At 59.6% G+C, this 23,223-nt stretch overlaps 1 protein-coding gene across 3 annotated transcripts in view; it reads right to left on the reverse strand.

Annotated features, from left to right (window-relative positions):
* The window catches only part of MPV17 (mitochondrial inner membrane protein MPV17), a 40,157-nt gene that overhangs the window by 12,563 nt on the left and 4,371 nt on the right, over positions 1–23,223 (reverse strand). For 2 of the 3 annotated variants that reach the window (XM_045008820.1, XM_045008821.1), the window contains exon 2: positions 21,968–22,055. In XM_045008820.1, coding sequence (XP_044864755.1) covers positions 21,968–22,040 — 73 coding nt within the window. In that variant the 5' untranslated portion in view covers positions 22,041–22,055. Of the gene's footprint in view, positions 1–7,515; positions 7,881–21,967; positions 22,056–23,223 lie in introns of all 3 variants that reach the window. The other variant, XM_045008819.1, reaches the window with a different exon arrangement.

A 23,223-nucleotide genomic window follows, 5' to 3' on the forward strand; every position in this document is an offset into this window, starting at 1 on the left:
GCCCCCGCACCCCCCCACGCCCCCAGCTGGGTCAGGAGCGCGGACGCCTGCTGCCCCCGCTCGCCCCCACGCCCCCAGCTGGGTCAGGAGCGCGGACGCCTGCTGCCCCCGCACCCCCCCACGCCCCCAGCTGGGTCAGGAGCGCGGACGCCTGCTGCCCCCGCACCCCCGCACCCCCCCGCGCCCCCAGCTGGGTCAGGAGCGCGGACGCCTGCTGCCCCCGCACCCCCCCACGCCCCCAGCTGGGTCAGGAGCACGGACGCCTGCTGCCCCCGCAGCCCCCCACGCCCCCAGATGGGTCAGGAGCGCGGACGCCTGCTCCCCCCCCCCCCCCCCCCGCCCCCAGCTGGGTCAGGAGCGCGGACGCCTGCTGCCCTCCACCCCCCCCACGCCCCCAGCTGGGTCAGGAGCACGGACGCCTGCTGCCCCCGCACCCCCCCCCGCCCCCAGCTGGGTCAGGAGCGCGGATGCCTGCTGCCCCCGCACCCCCCCCACGCCCCCAGCTGGGTCAGGAGCACGGACGCCTGCTCCCCTCCACCCCCCCCGCGCCACCAGCTGGGTCAGGAGCCCGGACGCCTGCTGCCCCCGCACCCCCCCCACGCCCCCAGCTGGGTCAGGAGCACCGACGCCTGCTCCCCTCCACCCCCCCACGCCCCCAGCTGGGTTAGGAGCGCAGACGCCTGCTGCCCCCGCACCCCCCCTGCGCCCACACCTGGGTTAGGAGCGCGGACGCCTGCTCTCCTCCCCACCCCCGCCCCCCCGCGCCCACAGCTGGGTCAGGCCCCTGGCCCATCCAGCCCCATGGCCCATCTCTGACAGTGGCTGCACCAGGAGAGAAGCAGGTCTGAGAATCCCTCAGTCCCAGATGTGGGACAATCTGAGCCCCCACCCCCCTGCTGCCGGTCTCTCAGGGCAGGGCTACAGCGCAGTAAAGACCAGCGGCACAACCGCACCTGGCCCAGGGCAGCTGGCTCGGGCTGGAGACAAACATCTTGTATAGCCCCGCAGGCTGAGCCCTGGGGGCCGAGCCAGCTGCCCTGGGCCAGGCGCGGGGCTCTTCCTGCAGTGGTGTAAGCCTGAAGCAGGAGGTTTAGTGTGATGCTGTATCATTAACCATCACTCGGGATGTCCCTGTGACCTACAGAAAGGTCCAGCCCCTTTCTGAATCCTGCTCATCTTCCTGACTCAGTGACTGTCTGGGGCAGTGAGCTCCACAGACCCCTCCCTCATTCAGCTCCTTTCCAAGGTGACGATCCCAAGCTCATCACTCCCTCTGCACAAGGCAGCTTTCCAGGCCCGCAAACTCCCTCCAGCTCCCAGGTGAGCTGGGTCCCAGCCTGCGCAGCGTCCGCCATCTCTCCCCAGGCCGTGTGCATCCCGCCCCTGCAGTCGCGTTTCTGCCCTGAGCCGAGGCTTGTGCAGACCCTGGCAGATGACCAGCCAGTTGAAATGTTTCCCTCCATTACTCTACATTTACCGACATTGAATTTCATTCACCGGTGTGTGGCCCAGTCTCCTGGCTTGTTCAATCCCGCTCAGTGCCTGGCAGGCCTCTCTCTTCCTGACTAACCGCACGCTGCCCCCTTTCCAGATCATTCACCACTACAGAACCCGCCATGGGGTCCGGTCCACACCCTGCTGCCAGCTGGCAGCCACAACGAACACTGCCCATTCCCCTGTCGCGGAGCCGGGCTCTGCTCTGTCACAGCCCTTGGCCTCAGACCCTGGACACCTCAGCAGCCTCCTCGGCGGGCCCTTGTCCAGGTCTGAAAGTCTGATGAGATCCTGTCAGCCAGTTCTCCTTTACCCCAGTGCCAGGGAGCACGGAGCAGCGTCAGTCCCTGGCCTGGGCCGGGAGCGAATGATCCAGCCAGCGGCCCCAATTCGGGGATGAATCCTGCTCACATGCAACCTGAGGCTAGGACAGCGTGTCCAAGCCACGGAGCTGGCGGAGCTCTCAGACCCTGATCTTTTGAGGGGGTTGCTGCTCTGTTTTTACTGATCATTTCAACAGCTCCCCAGGCTCATCCCAGAGCCGTTTTCAGTACAGGTACAACACTGGCTACTCTCCAGGGCTCTGCAACAGAGCTGCACTCAGCACACTTGGATCTGCCAGCCACTTGTCCACCCCATGCCTCAGCCCCGGGGAATGGAGCAGCCAGGCCTGGCGCCTACTCCTGACCTCTCACTCTCTGACAGCGGGACAGCAGTAGGGACTGTCTGCATGGGGGGTGGGGGAGCAGGGGGTGACTTTAGGTGAGGGACAGGACCTGAGCCTGTAACCTGAGCCAGGAGGGGGGTGGGGCGAGTTAACACCTTTGCCGGGGAAGCTGGACAAAGGAAGAGAGCCGGCTGGAGGGTTTTTAGTTTCACTTTTGGGCTGGCTGGGAAGAGGCAGGAACCCCCAGTCTGGGGTCTAAGATCCTGCCCCCCAGAGGGACCTGGCTGAGGGGTCCTGGTTGTACCTACAAGCCCTGCTTGGGACGGTGTCCCTGTCGTCTAATAACCCTTCTGTGTTACTGGCCGGCTGAGAGTCCCGGGGAATCGCAGGAAGTGGGGGGGGGGGGTGCAGGGCCCGGACTCCGTGACAGACAGCGCCTCGTCTTTCCTAGCAGAACGGAGCAGCTCTGGGACAGGAATGTCCCCCCAGCCTCCTCTCTGCAGACTAATGCAAAGACATCATCTAGCCTGTCAGCAACTGCCTTCCCTGCTAGCCTGCTCCCCACAGCCCCAGCCTGCCAGCACCCCAGCCTGGCTCTGGGCAGGCGGCCTGCGGCTGGGCTGAGGACCTTTCCCCAAAGAGGCCTCCGGACCAGATGACTGAAGGGTACAGAGGCAACCCTGACAGTTACAGGCCGGTGAGCCTAACTTCAGTACTGCGCAAAATGGTTGGAACATAGTAAAGAACAGATTGTCAGACACAGAGGTGAACACGATTTGTTGGGGAAGAGTCAACCCAGCTTTGTAAAGGGAAATCCTGCCTCACCGATCTACTAGAATTCTGTGAGGGGATCAACAAGCAGGTGGACCAGAGGGATCCAGTGGCTATAGTGAACTTAGATTTTCAGAAAACCTCTGACAAGGTCCCTCACCAAAGGCTCTTAAGCAGAGTGAGCTGTCATGGGATAAGAGGGAAGGTCCCCTCCCGGATCAGTAACTGGTTAAAAGACAGGAATCAAAAGGTAGGAATTAATGGTCAGTTTTCATAGTGGAGAAAAGTAAAAAGCAGGGTCCCCCAGGGCTCTGTTCTGGGACCAGGCGTCATTGTGGATAGTTCTCTGAAAACATCTGAACAAAATATTAGGAACCATTACTGATAATAAGACAGAAAATATATTGCCACTGTATAAATCTATGGTACACTCACACCTTGAATACTGCGTGCAGATGTGGTCGCCTCATCTCAAAAAAGATCTGTTGGAATTGGAAAAGGTTCAGAGAAGGGCAACAAAAATTATTCGGGGATAGAACAGCTGCCATATGAGGAGAGATTAATAAGACTGGGACTTTTCAACTTGGCAAAGAGACGACTAAGGGGGGATATGATAGAGATCTATAAAATCATGTCTGGTGTGGAGACAGTAAATAAGGACGTGTTATTTACTCCTTCTCATAACACGAGAACTAGGGGCCACCCAGTGAAATTAATAGGCAGCAGGTTTAAAACAAACACAAGGCAGTATTTCTTCACACAACGCACAGTCAACCTGTGGAACTCCTTGCCGAAGGATGTTGTGAAGGCCAAGACTATAACATGGTTCAAAACCGAACTAGATACATTCATGGAGGACAGGTCCATCAATGGCTATTAGCCAGGCTGGGCGGGGATGGGGTCCCCAGCCTCTGTTTGCCAGAAGCCAGGAATGGGCAACAGGGGATGGATCACTTGATGATTCCCTGTTCTGGTCATTCCCTCTGGGGCCCCTGGCACTGGCCACTGTTAGAGGACAGGACACTGGGCTGGATGGACCCTTGGTCTGACCCAGTCTGGCCGTTCTTATGTTCACAGGTCCCCTAGCACCACACTGGGGCAGTGGGGCCAGCACTGACTGCTGGGGAGAGCGCCCCCTGCTGAGCCCCCACTGCTCCCTGCAGCCCAGCGACCCACAGCATGAGGAACCAAGTGCAATCACCATCCACAAACCTGTGGGGCCCGCTCTGCAGCGATCACTGCCCATGCACCGCAGGGCCAGCAGAGCAAAGCAGCCCCGGGGCGGCTAGTCACAGGGGCTGCCGGGCAGTTCTCAGATGTCGGCCGCGTCCCTTTAACACCAGCTCCAGGCTCAGGGCCCCCGAGGCTGCGCATACAGCACCCTCCGAGCTCTGCCTGGCGGTCACCCCCCGCACGCCATGGGCGGATCAAAGGCAAACCGGAGCAAGTGCTGCCGCCCCCCGGAGGGGACGAGGGACGGACGTGTCCCAGCAAGGCTGGAGGCTCCCGGAGCTCAGGCTAACGGCCACACAGCCGCTGTTAGACCCAGGCCGCAGGGCTTTCGTCCCTGTGCCAACGTACCCTGAGAGCGGCCGGGGGCCTGGCTCAAGCCCAGCGGGTGGAAGGCCTGAGCCAGCAGGGGTTCGTTCATGGCTAGAACGCAGAGGTGGGACCACACCTCTGCTGGGGACATGCCAGGCCCAGGCTGCGCAGCTCCCCGGCTGGCTCTGAGGGGGAGCCCTGGTGTTTTCAGGGCCCTCTCTCAGCCCCCCTCCTGCCTGCTGACCCTACACCAGCCCGTGGGCCAACTCCAGCCATGGGCCCGAGGGGCAGCCCGCGGGTCTCAAGTACCCCAAGGGCATGAGCTGGTGGGCAGAGCCTGCCCCCTTCCTGCCTTAGCCGAGTGCCCCTGGGGCCACGCTGCCCGGGCTCTGCCGCAGCCTCTGATGACGTCAGGCCATGCGTCTCCGCTCGCTGGGCCGGGCCAAGAGGAGTCTGCGGCCTCATTTGGATTCAAAACCCTGAGCCTCTAAAATAGGTCACTGCCGTGGGCAGCTCGGGACAGGTCCTTTCCCAGAACTGCTGCTTCGTTCACACCGTCTGCGACTGAGGCCTGTGCCACGCAAGGAGCAGGCTCCCGCTGGCACCATCAGTCCAGCTGCTGAGGCCTGCGGATTGGTGCTAGGGGCGCAAACCCCGGTCCCACGCCTGGAGCATTCCTGCTCCGTGCGGGATGGCCAGCAAAGGCCTGAGGCAGCCTGGCTCAGGAAGCAGCTCCAGGGAGGCTCCTGGCTCCAGCCCCACTAACCCAGGGGTTTGGCCAAAGCAGGACAGTGCCCGGAGAACAGCCCGGAGAGGCACCAGCCACCACAGTGCCAATCACCCCCCCGCACCAGCAGCAATCGGCACCTGGGGAACAGCTGGGGCAGAAGCCCCCCTGCGCCCCCCGAAGGACCAGAAGGCCCTCAGCCGGCCGGGCTCTGGCTTTCCCACCTGAGCCAGGCCTGGCGCACGAGGGAGAGAGACGAGGGATCAGCCAGGCCTGCCTGGGCGACGGGGAAGCTGGTTACCCGTGGGTGATGCTAAGGGGAGCGGCCGGACTCCAGTGTGTGTCCCTGAGGGTGGCCGGGACGGGGGCCCAAGTCACAGGAGGGCTTGGGCTAGCGGCCCCAGAACCTGCCTGGCTGCATCTCCCTGGGCAGCGCTTCCCACAGCTCCTCTCCACCCTTCCATTGATAAATGTGCAGCCGTTCAGTGCCGCCCCGGCAGGCTTCATTGACTCATTCCCTAGAGCGGCTGGGCCCCGGCCGGGGGGAAGGGACTGGAGTGAGTGACAAAGCACCTCACCCCTCCAGCACCTGCTGCCAAGTGGAATAGGATGCGCAGGTCCCTGCGCCAGGAAGCAGCCTGCGTCCCCGGGGAGATTCGATTAATCTCTCCCCCGCGATGACTTCACTTGGGCAGCTGCCAGCCCCGGTTAGTGCTCGGGTCCACTCCCCTGCCACGGGGCTGGGCGATTGCCGGCCCCCAGGAACTCAGGCCCAGGACACGGCCTGGAGGCTCTGCGGGCGGCCTCCCTCATGGGCTGCGCACACCCCTGCGCAGGGCATCAGGCCACGGAGATGCACTAGGGGCACCAATGCAGGCTGGGCACAGCCTTACCCAAGCACTGCCTGCCTGGCACCAAACCCACTGGGAACACGTGCCCGCCTGCGGCCCCCCCGGGGATCTGCCGAGAGCAACCAGTGCTGCCTCCTGCCACGTCGGAGCGCGACAGCGGGGGGCCAGGGCCCACAAGCACTGCAGCCTGCCCAGCACCTCCCCAGCTTCGGGCTCTCAGGCCGGGCTCAGGGACCCCAGAAGCAATGGCCCTGGGGCAGCCAGACCGACCCAGGCGCTAGGAGCCCCAGGGGCTTCTCGTGGGGCAGGCTGGGCTAGTGAGATGGTCCAGACTCTGGTACCCTTCCTCCTGCCCCAGCAGAGGATGAGCCAGATGTCCAGGGCCCAGCGGGCTGAGCTTGCAGGCTGCTTTTCATCCTCGCCTCGGGACTCTGAAGCAGGCCAAGCTCTAAGTAGGCCACAGTCCCTGCGGTCCCTGCGTGCCTCTCCAGTGGCTATTAATCCATAATTACACCATCCATTTCCAAATTACACTCCTGCCTCCGACGGCTCCTGGCCAAGGGCAGGGAGCAGCACGGCTGCAGCCACAGGCCCCCGCTCTGCCTCTGGGGCCGGCCAGGAGCTGCTGCAGGTGCTGCGGGACACGCTGCTCTGCACGGAAGTGACCCTTCGCTGGGCGTGTCACCAGCCCCCCCCGGGCTGGGCCAGGGGCCACTGCCAGGGATTCCTCTTAACATCGCCAACAGAACCGGCCTGGGCCCACCCAGAAACCCCGGCCGGAGATCTCCCCTCGCCAGCACTGGGTCCTGTGAGGCGGACAGCGGGACCGCAGCCACCACAGCACCCTGGGCCACAGCCTCTGCCTCAGTTTCCCACCTTAGCACCCCACTGGCAGGGTCCTGTCCGCATGTGGCAAACTCCCACAGCCCCCAGTGCCCGGCTCCACACTCAGCAGGCAGGTGACAGCAGCACACACACGGCACGGGCAGGAACCGCTCATCACCCTGCGGCCCGGACGAGCGGATTTAACCCATCGCCCTGGCCCAACGAGCGTCTCTGCTAACGAGCTCTGCTCAGGAAGTCTTTCCCCCGGTTCATCGATAGATGGCAGCAGAGAGCGAACTCCATCAACAGGCACAAACCTCAGGCCACTTCCCCCACCTCCTTCCCTTTGCCCCTCTCTGCCAACGCTCACCCAGTGCCCGCAGCTGGCGCGTCCCACTGTGCCTCTAAAATCCTTCCAGGGCCACTGCCGAATGCAGCAGCCCCCTCCTCTGGCCACCCGCATGGCGCCGCGGAACACGGCAGCGACGATCTTCCAGCCCCACTGCTCAGCCCACCGCCCTGGGAGAGCCTGGCTGCTGTCCTGACCCCTCGTGGCCCAAGCCAGCTCTGCTCGGTAACATTACGGCGCGGCACCGGACGATGCCACTGGCGATCGCAGGTCCTTGTGAAATGCTTACTGCTGGCTGCGGTACAATGCTCTCCATGCTGTGCACACCGCTCGTCCGTGCCTGGGTCTCTCTGGCTACACCTCATCTGCCTGTTTGCTCTGGCCGCATCACCACAGTATCTGAGCAGCTCACACACGAACACATCTAAGGTGGCAGCACCCCTGGAGGTGAGGACGGCCAGGCCCGGGTTACGAGTAAGGGGCAGCGAGCTGACATCCCTTGTCCAAGGCCACATGGGGACTTTGGACACGGAACCTGTTTCTTCCGGGTCCAGACAAGTCGGTGCTGTACGCCCGGCCCCCTCGCTCTGCAGGACACATGCCCAGGGCCGGGACTCTGCAGCGTGTCAGCACAGCGGCAAGTGCAGACGCAGCCTAGGAAAGGAACGAGCCAGGATCAGAGAATCTGCCCGAGTCCGGCTGGGATGAGCTAGGAAGCCCTGAGTCTACTGAAGAGACAAAATCTCGTCCCGGCCGTGCCCCCCAACCCACCCTCCTTGGCTGGCCGCGTCCCCCGCCCCGCCCTCTCCAGCACCCCACGCCACCATGTCTCCTCCCATATGGCTGGCACACCGCTCCTCCCCTCCCTCAGCCTGCCACTGCCCCTCGTGTCTCCTCCCACACACACAGGAGAAAACTAAACCAGGGGGAAAACAGCTGACTACAGTGGCTGAGAAGCAGCCGCATGGCAGGGAGATGGAGTGGGGGAAGCAGGGCCACCAGCAGAGACCAGCCAGAGTGGCCAGTGCACTCGTGAGCAGCTGAGGTCTCTTAGCCAGCTCACTTGCTCACACCCTCTGGGTGTGCACGTGTGTGTGTGCGCACAGAGCCATCTGGGGCACCTCACACTCGGGGGGGGGTACATGCACAGAGCCCTCTGGGGTGCCTCACACTCAGAGTGTGTGTGTGTGTGTGTGTGTGTGCACAGAGCCCTCTGGGGCACCTCACACTCAGGATGTGTGTGTGTGTGTGTGTGTGTGTGTGTGTGTGTGTGTGTGTGCACAGAGCTCTCTTGGGCGCCTCACACTCAGGGTGTGTGTGTGTGCATGCAAAGAGCCCTCTGGGGCACCTCACACTCAGGATGTGTGTGTGCACACAGAGCCCTCTGGGGCACCTCACACTCAGGATGTGTGTGTGTGTGTGTGTGTGTGTGCACAGAGCTCTCTTGGGTGCCTCACACTCAGGGTGTGTGTGTGTGCATGCAAAGAGCCCTCTGGGGCACCTCACACTCAGGATGTGTGTGTGCACACAAGAGCCCTCTGGGGCACCTCACACTCAGGATGTGTGTGTGCACAGTGCCCTCTGGGGCACCTCACACTCAGGGTGTGTGTGTGTGCACAGAGCCCTCTGGGGTGCCTCACACTCAGGGTGTGTGTGTGTGTGTGTGTGTGTGTGCTGCACAGAGCCCTCTGGGGCCAGGGGGGTGCACGGAGCCCTCTGGGGCTCCTCACACTCAGGGTGTGTGTGTGCGCACAGAGCCCTCTGGGGCCAGGGGGGTGCACGGAGCCCTCTGGGGCTCCTCACACTCAGGGTGTGTGTGTGTGTGTGTGTGTGTGCACAGAGCCCTCTGGGGTCCCTCACACTCAGGGTGTGTGTGTGTGTGTGTGTGCGCGCGTGCACAGAGCCCTCTGGGGCCAGGGGGGTGCACGGAGCCCTCTGGGGCTCCTCACACTCAGGGTGTGTGTGTGTGTGCACAGAGCCCTCTGGGGTCCCTCACACTCAGGGTGTGTGTGTGTGTGTGTGTGTGCACAGAGCCCTCTGGGGCACCTCACACTCAGGATGTGTGTGTACACACAGAGCCCTCTGGGGCACCTCACACTCAGGATGTGTGTGTGCACAGTGCCCTCTGGGGCACCTCACACTCAGGATGTGTGTGTACACACAGAGCCCTCTGGGGCACCTCACACTCAGGATGTGTGTGTGCACAGTGCCCTCTGGGGCACCTCACACTCAGGGTGTGTGTGTGTGCATGCAAAGAGCCCTCTGGGGCACCTCACACTCAGGATGTGTGTGTGTGCACAGAGCCCTCTGGGGTGCCTCACACTCAGGGTGCGTGTGTGTGTGTGTGTGTGCGCACAGAGCCCTCTGGAGCCGGTGGGGTGCACGGAGCCCTCTGGGGCACCTCACACGCAGGGTGTGTGTGTGTGTGCGCACAGAGCCCTCTGGAGCCGGGGGGGGTGCACGGAGCCCTCTGGGGCACCTCACACTCAGGGTGTGTGTGTGTGTGTCCACGCGCAAAGAGCCCTCTGGGGCGCCTCACACGCAGGGGGTGTGTGTGTGTGCGCACAGAGCCCTCTGGGGCGGGGGGGTGCACGGAGCCCTCTGGAGCTCCTCACACTCAGGGTGCGTGTGTGTGTGTGTGTGTGTGTGTGCGCGCACGCGTGCACAGAGCCCTCTGGGGTGCCTCACACTCGGAGGTGAGAAGGAGTGGGGGTGCCCACGCGCCCCGTGCCTGCAGCTCCTATCGCATCGCCTGCCCCGCACTCTGCAGCCCCGGGCCCTGTACTCCACAGCCAGGCTGCCGTGCCCTCCCAAGGAGCCGTGCTAACGGCCCCACTGACAGCAGCGGCTCTCCAGGACACACAAAACAGCTGATGGCAGCACAACTGGCGGGTGCGTCCTTGAGGCCGAGAAGCCATTTGCGGGATTGCGCTGGGTAAACATGGCCCAGCGCCAGGCTCGCGCCAGGATTTATGCCACCTCCCCCCCTCAGCAAACAACACGTCACCAACCCTTTTAGGGAGATTAAATCGCTGCATCCCAGGGAAGAATGAAGCAAAACCACCGCAGGGCAGCACTGCCAGGGGAGCCCAGCCTGCCCCACAGGGACAGCCCCATGGCCCCACTCCCCCAGAACACGGCATGGGGGTCTGGCTGAGCGCTGGCTGACTGCTGCCCCCAGCCCGGGCACTTTGGCCAAACAAGCCCACAGGGAGACCCTCTCAACCTGGCCCAGGCGCCGTCGGGGGGACCCGGCTGGACCTGGGCAGAGCTCTCAGCACCCCCCGTACGTAGCAGCATCCACGCCACAAGAGCCGCAGCCATGGGGGCAGGGAGCTACGGGGATGTGGGGGGCGGTGTCACGGAGTCCCTGGGCGCTGCTCTGGAACTGCTCCCCACAAGCCAGGCAGGACTTTGGGGAGCCTCCTCTCCCTCGGAGCATTCAGCATATGCCCCTCCGTGCGCTTCCCCCAGCGAGTCCGCCCAGGCGGGGTCCTGGGGAAGCCAGAGGGTCCTGCACCCCCACGTCGCAGTCAGACGTGACTCTCAGCCAGCCAGTAACACAGAGGTTTATTAAGATGACAGGAACACGGTCCCAAACAGGTCTTGCCGGTACAGAAAACAGAACCCCCTTTAGTCAGGTCCATCTGGGGCCCCAGGGAGGCCACAGCCCCGCTGGGAAGCCCAAGCCCCGTCGGGGCTCCCCTCCATTTCCCAGCCAGCTTCAAACTGAAACTCCCCCCAGCCTCTCACTCAGCCTCCCCCTGGCTCCTCCCCCAGCCTGTGTGTCCCTTGTCCAGTGTCCCAGGCAGAGGTGTTGCCTGGCCCCCAACCCCCCTCCTGGGTTCTCAGGTTACATGCTCAGGTACCTCCCTTCCCCAGTGCAGACAGTCCTGGCACAACCCCCTGCCACCTTCCCAGGTCCGTACTCCCCCCTCAGCATTCACAGAACAGCCAGCACAGTCCCACTTCCTCACAGGCGGGTCACATGCCCCTCCCCAATCACCGGCAGGGGGCAAGGGCCCAGCAGCCCCTGCAGTCAGAGCTTGAGTGTGGAATGTAGAGTTCTGTGCTGCCTGGGCAGAGGTTTGTCTACAAACAGAGGCAGGGGGATGAAGATAACAAAGGGCTTGTCCTTAAATCAAATGAAGGCTCCTGAGATGACCCTGAAAGCATCCCCAGGCTCTCCAGTTAGAAGGCAGGAAACCAAGGCTAGGAATAACTGCTCAGTTTTCACACTGGAGAGAGGAAAATAGCAGTGTCCCCAGGGGTCTGTACTGGGCCCAGCGCTCTTCAGCATATTCACAAATGGTCTGGAAAAAGAGGTAAACAGTGAAGTGGCGAACTACTCCAGATGGTGAAGTCCCAGGCAGACTGTGAAGAGCTACAAAGGGATCTCACAAAATTGAGTGACTGGGCAAGAAAACAGCAGATGAAATTCAATGTTAAATGCAAAGTAATAGACTCAGAGACTCATAGACTTTAAGGTCAGAAGGGACCACCATGATCATCTAGTCCGACCTCCTGCACAATGCAGGCCACAGAATTTCACCCACCCACTCCTGCAACAAACCCCCAACCCATGTCCGAGTCACTGAAGTCCTCAAATCGTGGTTTGAAGACCTCAAACTGCAGAGAATCCCCCAAATTATACAATTATACATGAGTAATATACCTACATCAACGTATTTATATTGTAAATAGCAATCATGCTGCCATAAAACAATCACATAATAAGCTAAACATACATAAAGAAATATAGTTCAGGCAGTCCTCAGACTTATGACACAATCGGTTCCCGGGCATTGCTGATCTTGTCATTTGATTTGTAGGTTAAGAAACCTATGGAAGGAATGAAGAAGGAGATGGGACATCTTCTTCTGAGCTCATGGGTGGGTCTAACTGGGTGGGGTTTTCAGGGGGTTTTGAGGTGATTTGGAAGGACTTAAAAGTGTCCAAGGAAGTTTGGACAGACATTCTCCTCTTTCCCTGTACATGTTGGATATGCTCCTATTCACAGATGCACTGCACTCAATGTTGGGGTCGTGTTCCTCAAACAGGGACATGGCAGCTTCCAAATGTTGAAATGCCTCAGCCAACACTTTTGTTGTCAAGACTTTACAAGGAGGAGTTTCTTCAACAGTGGGTGCGTCTTCTTCCTCTGCCACTTTGTGCTGTTCCAGATCAGTGAAGTCCTCATTAGTTAATTCTTCAGAATGTGATGCCAGCAACTCAACAACATCCTCTGGTGCAACGTCTAAGTTGAGTTATTTGCCCATTTCAACAACAGCGTTGGTCACCTCCTCAACAGTGTTTGTGAATCCTTGGAAGTCAGACACAAAATCAGGACACAATTTTCTCCAGACACCATTCAAATTGGATTGTTTGACTTCATTCCATGCCTCACCAGTGTTCTTAACTGCATGGTAAATGTTGAAGCGCTTCCAGAATTCCTTCAGAGTTGGGCCACCTTCCTCTTATTTGCCCTGATGGCCTGGGCAAATGTGCGCCTGAGACAGTGGGCCTTGCAGGATGCAATTATCCCCTGCTCCATGGGTTGCAACAATGAATTGGTCTTTGGGGGCAGAAACATCACTTGGATGTCAGGATGCAGGTCATCAAGGCTCGGTGCATGACCAGGAGCATTGTCGAGGGTTAACAGTGCTTTAAATGTAAGATTGTTTTTGCTGCAATAATCCCTGATGCTTGGCACAAAATGATGATTAAGCCAATCCCCAAAAATGTTTTTATTGACCCACGCCTTAGGATGGGGTTTCCATATCACTGGGAGAAATGCCGGGGACTATCCCTGGAAAGCCCTGGGGGGTTCCGAACAGACACAAGCAAAGGGTTAAGTTTAAAGTCACCTGCAGCATCTGCACGGAGCAAAAGAGCGATCCTATCTTTAGCAGCTTTGTACCCTGGCATGGATTTCTCCTCTTTGGCCATGTCGGTTCTCAATGGCATTTTTTTCCAAAAGAGCCCAGTTCCATCAACATTAAAAACTTGCTGAGCACAACCCTTGCCTCCTCAATGCTCTCAGCCAATGTCTCAGGAAAAACATGAGCTGCCTCCTCATCAGCACTGGCTGCTTCACCAGAGATCCTGATGTTATGCAAATTGGTCCTGGCTTTAAAATGCATAAACCACCCCCTACTTGAAAAGGCTCAGCACTGGAACTCTCCCCCGTTGTTTCTTTAGATCATCATAAAGACTCCCGGTCTTCTCCTGAATTCTGCCTGAACTCACCAGAGCCCGGCCTTGAGATTGATCCTCCAGCCAAACAATTAACAGTTTCTCAACCTGGGCGATAAGTCCAACATGCTGCTTAGTTATCACAGTGGCTTGCATAGGAGCCAAGCCCTTAACATGTTCCTGAATTCATACCTTGTCTTTCAAGATGGTTAAGAGAGTCATTCAGGGGAAATCCAAAGCTTTACCAATTTCAGTTGGCGTCTCACCTTTCTTGGACCTCTTAATTATTTCCATTTTTGTTTCCATAGTAATTGTTCTACGTTTCTTAGCCCTGGTCTACACACAGCCCCGGGGTCGAACTAGGGTATGCGAATTCAGCTACGTGAATAACGTAGCTGAATTCGAACTACCCTAGTTCGAATGACTTACCCGTCCAGACGCCGCGGAAGCGAACTCCGCGGCTCCAAGGTCGACTCCGCCAACTCCTCCTGCCGCGGTGGAGTACCGGACTCGACCGCGGCGCTTCCGGAGTTCGAACTATCGCGTCTAGATCAGACGCGATAGTTCGAACTCCGAGAAGTCGAACTCGCCGCGTCGACCCGCGCGGTAAGTATAAACGTACCCTTAGAAGAAACATCACTTGCATGAGATTTTAGCTTTTCTGCCATTATTATGGGCAAAGAAACACTAACTTTTAAGAAAAAGTTTGGAAGCACAAAGAATCAACATGTGAAAATGGTGTTGGAACAGCTACTGAGCGTCTTGAGTCAGGGAGATCAGCGGCGCAGAATGCCGATGCGCACCTATGAACTTGTTCGCTGGCGTGGCGTTGCGTCAGCTCAAGCATCATAAAGTCGAAATTGCTGTCGGAAAGTCGAAACAGGATGTCCCTTTATAAACAGCGTAAGTGCCGTTGGCCGTAACTCAAATGTCATAAAGTGGAGGACTGCCTGTATTAGGAAAAACTATTTCACTAGGAGGGTGGTGAAGCACTGGAATGGGTTCCCTAGGGAGGTGGTGGAATCTCAATCCTTAGAGGTTTTTAAGGTCAGGCTTGACAAAGCCCTGGCTGGGATGATTTAGTTGGGGGTTGGTCCTGCTTTGAGCAGGGGGTTGGACTAGATACCTCCTGAGGTCCCTTCCAACCCTGAGATTCTATGATTCTATACATACAAAACAATGGTGCCTAAATTAGCTGTTACACACCAAGAAAGAGATCTTGGACTCATGTTCAGTACTTTGGAAGCACTATGTTTCCAGAGTACTGCAAATGTATAAGAATCCTTCTCACTGTGCCTGTATCATCCTGAACTCATTCTCCAGCTTCAGAAGATTTAAAAACTATCTCTAGGCATCAATGGGACAGAAGCAACTGAATAATGTAGCTGTCCTCAATGTGCAGGCCATGTGGGGGGGCATGTGCCCCCCGTTAGCTGGTGCTCCCTGTTGTGTCCCTCCAACGTGTCGCTCCTGCCAGGCACAGTATATCTGGGTGAGAGCCAGCCCTGCCCCACAACCATGCCAGCCAAAGGGGGCAGGGAGGGAAGCAGGTCGCACAGCAGGTCAGCCGGGGTAGAACACAGGGCTCCCTACCCCTGCACCTCACTGCCTCTGCCACGTGATGGGCTAGTGCCAGGAGCAGGGTGGAGCTGCTTTGCTGACTCACCCTGACAGCCAGAGCAGGAAGGCTCACAGGACCCCACTCAGGACACAGGCTGGCTGGCTGGCGCTCTGCGCTGCCAGAGCTAGGAGAGGAGACTGAGCAGAGGGAAAGTCCCAGGGATGCTCAGAGAACGGCAAGCGCAGGCCTGGCTCACAGCTGCATTTTGTCGTCATGCTACAGGCTGGAGATCCAGCCATGCCCGGCCAGCAGGCAGCCCTCAGCAGCAGGCTCTAGCTTCGAGACGCCGTGAGAGCTTGTTTGCAGGATGCTGCTAGCAGCCGGCTCCTCTCCAGCCCATTATTCATAGATTCATAGACTCTAGGACTGGAAGGGACCTCGAGAGGTCATCGAGTCCAGTCCCCTGCCCTCATGGCAGGACCAAATACTGTCCAGACCATCCCTGATAGATATTTATCTAACCTACTCTTAAATATCTCCAGAGATGGAGATTCCACAACCTCCCTAGGCAATTTATTCCAGTGTTTAACCACTCTGACAGTTAGGAACTGTTTCCTAATGTCCAACCTAAACTTAGAACAGGACTCTCGTCCCAGCGCTGCAGGTGAGCGGGAGTGGACTTGACGGTCTAGGAATTCCTCCCAACTCTGCACCCGCATGGGCAGCCAAGGCACCCGCATCCTTTGGGGTTCATGCCCAGGAGTTACACAGTGAGCCTGAAGGCAGCGTGTCAAACAGGCTCAGTCACTGGGGCGTCAAACACAGCACACTGGAAATGTCTGCAAGGGCCAAGCGTTGGCTCCCTCTAGCCAGAGAGCAGCTGGGCTGCAGCCCCACCTTCACCGCTGGCACTGTGATGCCTTGCAGCGCCCGCCCCCAGGCACGCCCCTGGTCCTGCTCCCCGCCAGACTCACCCCTGCTGCCCCAAAGCCTGGCACCTGGCCATCAGCCTTGCCCAAGGCAGGTGAAAGCCAAGGGAGCCAGCCCCCTGCCCTGGACGGGCGCTGGAGACCCCAGAGTTGGAGCGGGAGCAGACTCTGTGCTAACACGGCTCCCGTCAGCAGAGCAGCCCAGCTACCCCAGCGAATGTGCCCTGCCAATAACTGGTGTCGGGGGGATGCTGCTGCTGTCCAGCCAGGCTCTGGCCCAAACCCTCCTGGAGCCGGGAGGCCACAAGCCCAGAAAAAGACTCCCCGCCAGCCCAGGCACCAAGCCAACCCCCCCGCCCCCAACTCGCCTCCTGGGAATGGAACGCAGGACCCCAACCTCGCACCAGGCACCCCCCACGAGCCCTGGCCGGGGCGGCTGAGCTGAGCTGAGCAGAGCAGTCAGGGTGCTGCTGGAAGATCACGGTCCCAGCCCTAGTTAACGCCTCAGACATCACTGCCATGGCCCGGCCCAGCCCGGCCCCACCCAGCCTACCATCGAGGGGCCGCTCGCTGGGGCCGGCTCCACTGCCCACCTGCTACATTGCTAACAGGCTTTCGGTGCTCCCCCGGCTGCCCCCCACATGGGGGGGGGTCCTGGCCCCTCCCTGCCCCCCGTTCACCACAAGGCCCCCAAAGAACCATGGGCCGGGCTGGCGGTGTGCAGAGACACTGCCCAGCTGTCTGTCTGTCGGGCCAGTGCCCACAGCGGGTCCCGGGCGCTCCAGTAACACTAATGAGGAGCCTGCCCCAGGGGGCAGCTCCCAGGTCTGGTGGTCGGCCCCTGCCCCCTGGCGCTCTGAGCCCCAGGCTCCCACTGGCTCCGTGCCCTAGGCGGGAGGAGCCTTTTGCCCTCCAGGGTTGCTGCCAATTCAGCCTCAGCAGGGGGCAGTCGGCCAGCTGAAGGCCGTGAGGGGTAGTTGTGACCGGCTCTCCTGTATGGTCCAGGCCCAGGCGCCTCCCACAGGGGCCCTGGGTCCAGGCCAGCCCTGTTGGGGACCCAGAGCTGAGCACGAGGCAGAGCCAGCCAGGCCGGAGGTAAAGACCCCTCACGGTGAGACCTCTGCGCTCTCTGGCTCTGTGCTGTGCACCTCGGGGGGACGTGCACCCAGGGGGTACCCAGCGGGACCACGCACTCCTTCAGAGAGTCCCCTAGTCTTACAACAGGCCACATAAAAAGCACTAGCGACGTCAGCACAAACTAACATTTCCGTCAGCCAGGGACTCGTTCCTACTGCCCTAGGCACACCACAGACTGACCGGTAAGTACACGAGCTCCGTTCCACGCGGTTTGTGATTCGCCGGTGACACCGAGCACGTCGGTAGTTTGTCAGTAACGGTGTGGCTGGGACACTCCTGGGTTTTTGTGTCTCTACACTACGGGATTATTCCGAATTTACATAAACCGGTTTAACAAAACAGATTGTATAAAATCGAGTGTGCGCGGCCACACTAAACACATTAAATCGGTGGTGTGCGTCCACGGTCCGAGGCTAGCGTCGATTTCTGGAGCATTGCACTGTGGGTAGCTATTCCGTAGCTATCCCATAGTTCCCGCAGCCTCCCCCGCCCCTTGGAATTTCCGGGTTGAGATCCCAGTGCCTGATGCGGCAAAAATCATTGTCGCGGGTGGTTCTGGGTAAATCTCGTCAGTCACTCCTTCCGCTGGGAAAGCAACGGCAGACAAGCATTTCATGCCTTTTTTCCCTGGATTGCCCTGGAAGATGCCATAGCATGGCAATCATGGAGCCTGTTTCGCCTTTTGTGACTGTCACCGTATGTGTACTAGATGCCGCTCACAGAGGCGATTCAGCAGCGCTACACAGCAGCATGCTTTTGCTTTTGCATAATAGCAGAGATGGTTATCAGCCATATTGTACCATCTACCATACCATAAATTGGTAATAAGATGATTGTGGCTACCAGTCCTTTTGCACTGTGCCATTTGCTGCTGTCATAAGTGCCCCTGGCTGCTCTTAGCCAGGGGCGCAAAAGCCAAAATTGGGAATGACTCCCTGAGTCAATCCCTCCTTTTTGGTATCTAAAAATAGAATCAGTCCTGCCTAGAATATGGGCAAGTGTACTAGAGAACCACTGTATCAGAGAACCAGAGAGCACAGCTGCTCTGTGTCAGATCCTGCAGAAATTATGAGCTGTATTCTATTCACAGGGGGTGCTCCTGCAACAACCCCACCTGTTGATTCCGTTCTTCCCTCAGCCTTCCTGGGCTACCATAGCATTGTCCCCCCACTTGTGTGATGAAGTAATAAAGAATGCAGGAATAAGACACAGTGACTTGTTAGTGAGATATGAGTGGAAGGCAGCCTCCAGCTGCTATGATAGTCCAGACAGGACAGTAAGGAGTGTGTAGGAGAGGAGCCCAGCATCCCTCTGCTAGTTCAGGGGCAATTGAATCTTTTCTTTACACATGAAGGGTGGGGGCTGATGGAGCTCAGCCCCCTGTTGCTATGATGACGATGGTTATCAGCCATATTGTACCATCTACCAGGAAAAATTAGGGCCAGGCGCCCTTGATCGACCTAACAGATGCTAGTCAGCATGGTTACCAGTCCTTTTGCACTGCCCCATGTGCCAATAGGCTGATGATGAGGACGGATACCAGTCGTTTTGTACCATCAGCCATCCATAGCATGGGGGGAGCAAGGATGTTGGTGTTGAGTGCTGCACCATCGCGTCTATCTGCAGCATTCAGTAAAGATAGGGTGACATGTAAAAGAGTCAAGAGAGGATTGTTTTCCCTTTCACTTCTGGGGGTGGGTGGGGGTGTGCGTAAATTGCCTAGCTATGCCCTGACCCACCGCGGACACTGTTTTTAACCCTAGAAGCATTTGGAGCTCAGCCAAGAATGCAAATGCTTTTCAGAGACTGCAGGAACTGTGGGATAGCTTGAGTCCTCCAGTCCATGAGCGTCCATTTGATTCTTTGGCTTTCCGTTACGCTTGTCACGCAGCAGTGCGCTGAGCCCCTGCTATGGCATCTGTCTGGAGATTTTAAAAGAATGATTTTGAATTTCGTCTTCTGTAACGGAGCGCTGATAGAACAGATTTGCCTGCCCTTACAGCGATCACGTCCGCATGGTCCATGCGGGAGCTCTTTCTTTATTTTGATTTTTAACTGTATCGCCACACGTGCTGATCGGAGCTCCATGCTGGGCAAACAGGAAATATTCAAAAGTTCGCGGGGCTTTTCCTGTCTACCTGGCCACTGCATCCGAGTTCAGATTGCTGTCCAGAGCGGTCAGTGGTGCACTGTGGGATACCGCCCGGAGGCCAATACCGTCGATCAGCGGCCACACTAACCCTAATCCGATATGGTAATACTGATACTAGCGCTACTCCTCTCGTTAGGGAGGAGTACAGAAACCGGTTTAAAGAGCCATTAAAATCGATATAAGGTGCCTCCTAGTGTGGACGGTTGTGGCGTTAAATCGGTTTTAGGCTCCTAAAACCGATTTAAACGCCTAGTGTAGACCAGGGCTGATTTTGTAAGTGAGGTGAAACGTGGGGTACGCGAGACAAACCAGCCTGGGGAGAGGGGCACAGTCGTCTGGAACGATTGCGAGCCACTGCGCCAGCCTCTGCCTGCTAGGCTGCAAGGCCCTTTCCCCACGCAGGTACAGAACCACCCCCAGACGTCTCCTGGGTGAGCTCCCCAGCCTGTGCTTGGCCAGTTCATCCCGTTGGGCCAGGGCCAGAGCCAGCGCCCGGCCACTGCCTCCACACACAGACCAGGCCGCTGTGGGGCACATCTCCTTAGTCTCGAGTCCGAGAGGCGGAAAACCCACTCCAGCCTGGGCATCCAGCAGCCCCAACCCCCCACCACACACCCACCCGCTCCAGCAAAAAGGCAACAGGCCACGGAGTGTCCTGCTCACCACACCGGCGGGGCCGTCACTGCTCAGGGAGCTGCGAAGATCTGCACTGATCTTCTTACGCATGAACAGCCGCGCCCCCGAGAGGTCGCCGGAGAGGTTACGACCCTGCCTGCTACGTGCGAGGTCAGCCCAGCGGGGCACCAGGCTGGGACCCTCGGCAGCAGGGGAGTGGCCGGGGGCAGGAATCTGAGCGCTGTGCTGACTGGGCAAGAAGGGGCACTCTGGTTCCAAGTCTGCTCTCTGGCCCCGTCGGCCGTCGCAGAGTGGCAGAAAGACGCCCCCCTGATGCCCCAGGCGGCTTCAGCCAATGGCCTTGTGTCAGGATCTTGCCCCGAGCCCTGCTCCTGCTCCGCGGCACAAAGGGGTTAATCCAGGGACGCCAGGGAACCCTGTGCTAGTGCCAGTAATGCCCCAGCTTGTCCCAGCCACGTAGCCTCACTCTGCTCCCTGCCAGAGCCCCCTGGTGCTCACCCTGCTCCGAGCCAGCTGCCAGGGTGGGTCCCTGCCCCCCAGCACCAGACTGCCCCTCCGCTAGCCCACTCGGGGCTCCTGGAGCCTGGCCCCTATCGTCCTCCAGCTCCTCACACTCACTCAGGGTCCCTGTCCCCAGACTTGGCAGGGACTGGGGACCCAGGGCCATCCCCTTGCATGGCTGCAGCTCTGGGCAGGAGCCTGTTTCTCTGCAGGGGCTGCCCGTCTGGACCCTGCTCGGGGCAGACCAAGGAGCCGCAGGAGGGCTGGTGAAAGGGGCCAGGGCTTCTCTCCCCAGCGGACACAGATCCAGAGCCCAGTTGAGGGCACAATGCTGCATAAAGGGGAGCAGAGAGCTCCAGGGCCCAGCCTGGCAGATCTCCAGGCGGGACAGTGCCCGCCTAGCCAGGCTGTCTTTGGCCTAGCTCATAGCCCGGGCCAGCCAGCCTGCCCCGGGGCCAGGGCCGAGCCGAGCCAGCCCCACACTCACGCCTGGGGAGCTGCAGGACAGGAGTGACCCCTGGAGACAGCTGCAGCCCCAGCCCAACGGAGGGGCGGGGGAGAGCCAGGAGTGACGGGCCTGGCCCAGACGGAAGCAGAGACCCCCTTAGACGCCAGAGACCCCTTAGATGCAAGCTCAGCCCCGACGGCGCCTAAACCTGAGTGTGTGCTGCCCTCTCCTGGCTGCAGCTGACAGCTCAGGCCTGGCCTGCGGCGCCTGGGGGAGGAACAGCGGGGTGCGGGGCTGGCAGGGAGGGAACAGCTTCGACTGGCCAAAGCTGCTGCCCACCTCAGCGCCCCGCCCCCGCCACTCAAGCAGGGGAGGGGGAATGCGACTCCGACAGGGCATCGGGGCTCGTACCAGAGCCAAGCACCTGCCCGGCTCACTGATGGGCCGGCAGCTCCAGCACATGCAGCTGGGGGCTCCTCTCACGTTCCAGAGCACAGCCAGGACCCACTGCCACTGGGCATGGCACACCCAGCGCTCCAACAAGGGCGGGGCTCCAACCCACACCCCAGCGCGGCCTCCGGCCCGGCACTGCCAGCGCCCCAGCCCCACGGTCGCACCCATACTGGAAGGGTCCCTGGGCTCCACCCTCCCCAACACGGCCCAGCAGAGTCACTGCGGAAGCTGCAGCCAGGGCTGGGCTGGGTGAGTGGCAGACACATCTCAGAATTAGCACCGTCCCCAGCAGCTCCAAACAGAGGGGGACGGGGGAGGCCCTGGCTCGCTTGCTGGCGAGAGGATTCCCAAAGGGCTGCTCCTGGCCATCCACCAGCTTTGCTCTAGGCCCCGAAGCAGCAACTCTGCGTGTTCAGCCAGGTACTGGGGCGTGCGTGTGTGTAACACCAGGCATCAAGGGGAGGAGCTGGGCCAGCCCTGCCTAGCCCATGCCCCTGGCTACGGCTAGCTGGCCAGCTCCCCAGCCCCGAGGCGCAGCACTCTCTGTCCACAGACCCGAGCGCGGGCTGTGGCTAGAAGGGTCCCAGCGCCAGAGCGTGAGACCCAGCTCACTGCACGGACCTTTGCCTCACTCCACCCTGCAGTTCCCGGGCCTGGGGCCTGCCCTGTGCTCAGCCTCCGAGAACCCCCCATGCAGAGACCCTCCAAGGAACGGCCAGGGGCTCTTACCAGCTGTGAGGATCTGCACTTTCCAGGGGTGCTGGGCCATGAGCCGCTGGTACGACCTCCACAGCGCTGCCATCCTGCCTGCGGCCAGCTGGACAAGAGAAGGCAGAGGTAAGTCCCACGGCCCTGTTCCCCCTCCTCGCCCTCTGCAGGCTTCCCAATTGCCAGCATGGCGAGAGACAGCGTCTGTTTAACGGTGGCACAGGCTCCCGGGGCAGGAACTGGAGGAGAATCAGCCCCCCGTGAGTGTGACAGAGCCTAGGGCAGGGCCCCTCCATCCACCTTTGGCTCACTCCTCCTGTCGGCCGTGCTCACAGCACCACACTGGGCATGGGCGGGTAACTGCCCCAGCACCACCTGCTCCCCCAGCCCAATGCCAAGCAGGCCCCGTCCGAGGGTGGAGAGCGGAGATACCCATGCCAAGGTGCCAGGTCACACACTTGGGGAATCCCTGCTCTAAGCTGGGGACGTCTCCGTTGGAAGCAATGGAGCAGGAGAGACCTGGGTGTCTGGGTCCATCACGGGGTGACTATGAGCCGCCCGCCAGTGTGATGCGGCCGTGATAAAAGCTAACGCAGTCCTAGGGTGCATCAGGCGAGGGATTTCCCGGAGAGACGGGACGTGTTAGTACCGTTACACCAGGCACTGGTGAGCCCTCGGCTGGACAACGCGAGCACAGCTGCTGTGCCGTGGGTAGGAAAGAGGAATTCAGACTGGAAGAGGTGCCGAGAAGGGCGACGAGGCTGATCGCAGGAACGGAAAACCTGCCTTACGCGAGGGGACACAACCAGCTCGGCTTGTTTAGCCTGACCAGACGCAGGCCGAGGGGAGATCGAATCGCTCCCTCTAAATCCACCCCAGGGACAAACACCAGGCTGGGAGAGGAGTTATTGAAGCTAAGCGCCCATGTGGACACAAGAACACGTGGCTAGAAACTGGCCATCAACAGGTTTAGACTTGAAATTAGATGAAGGTTTCTCACCACCAGAGGAGTGAAATTCTGGAGCAGCCGCCCAAGGGGAGCAGTGGGGACAAATCCCTGAACTGGCTTCCAGCCGGAGCGTGATCAGTTTATGGGGGGATGGTGTGATGGGGCTGCCTACGATGGCATGGAGCTGATCTGCAACCGCTAGCAGCAAATCTCCCCAGCGGCCGGGGATGGGACACTGCAGAGAATTCTTTCCCAGCTGTCTGGCTGGTGGGTCTCACCCACATGCCCAGGGTCCATCCCCTGTTGTTCAGTCCCAGATTCTGGCAAT

This window comes from Mauremys mutica, chromosome 3, assembly GCF_020497125.1.
Source record: "Mauremys mutica isolate MM-2020 ecotype Southern chromosome 3, ASM2049712v1, whole genome shotgun sequence".
NCBI lineage: Eukaryota > Metazoa > Chordata > Testudines > Geoemydidae > Mauremys > Mauremys mutica.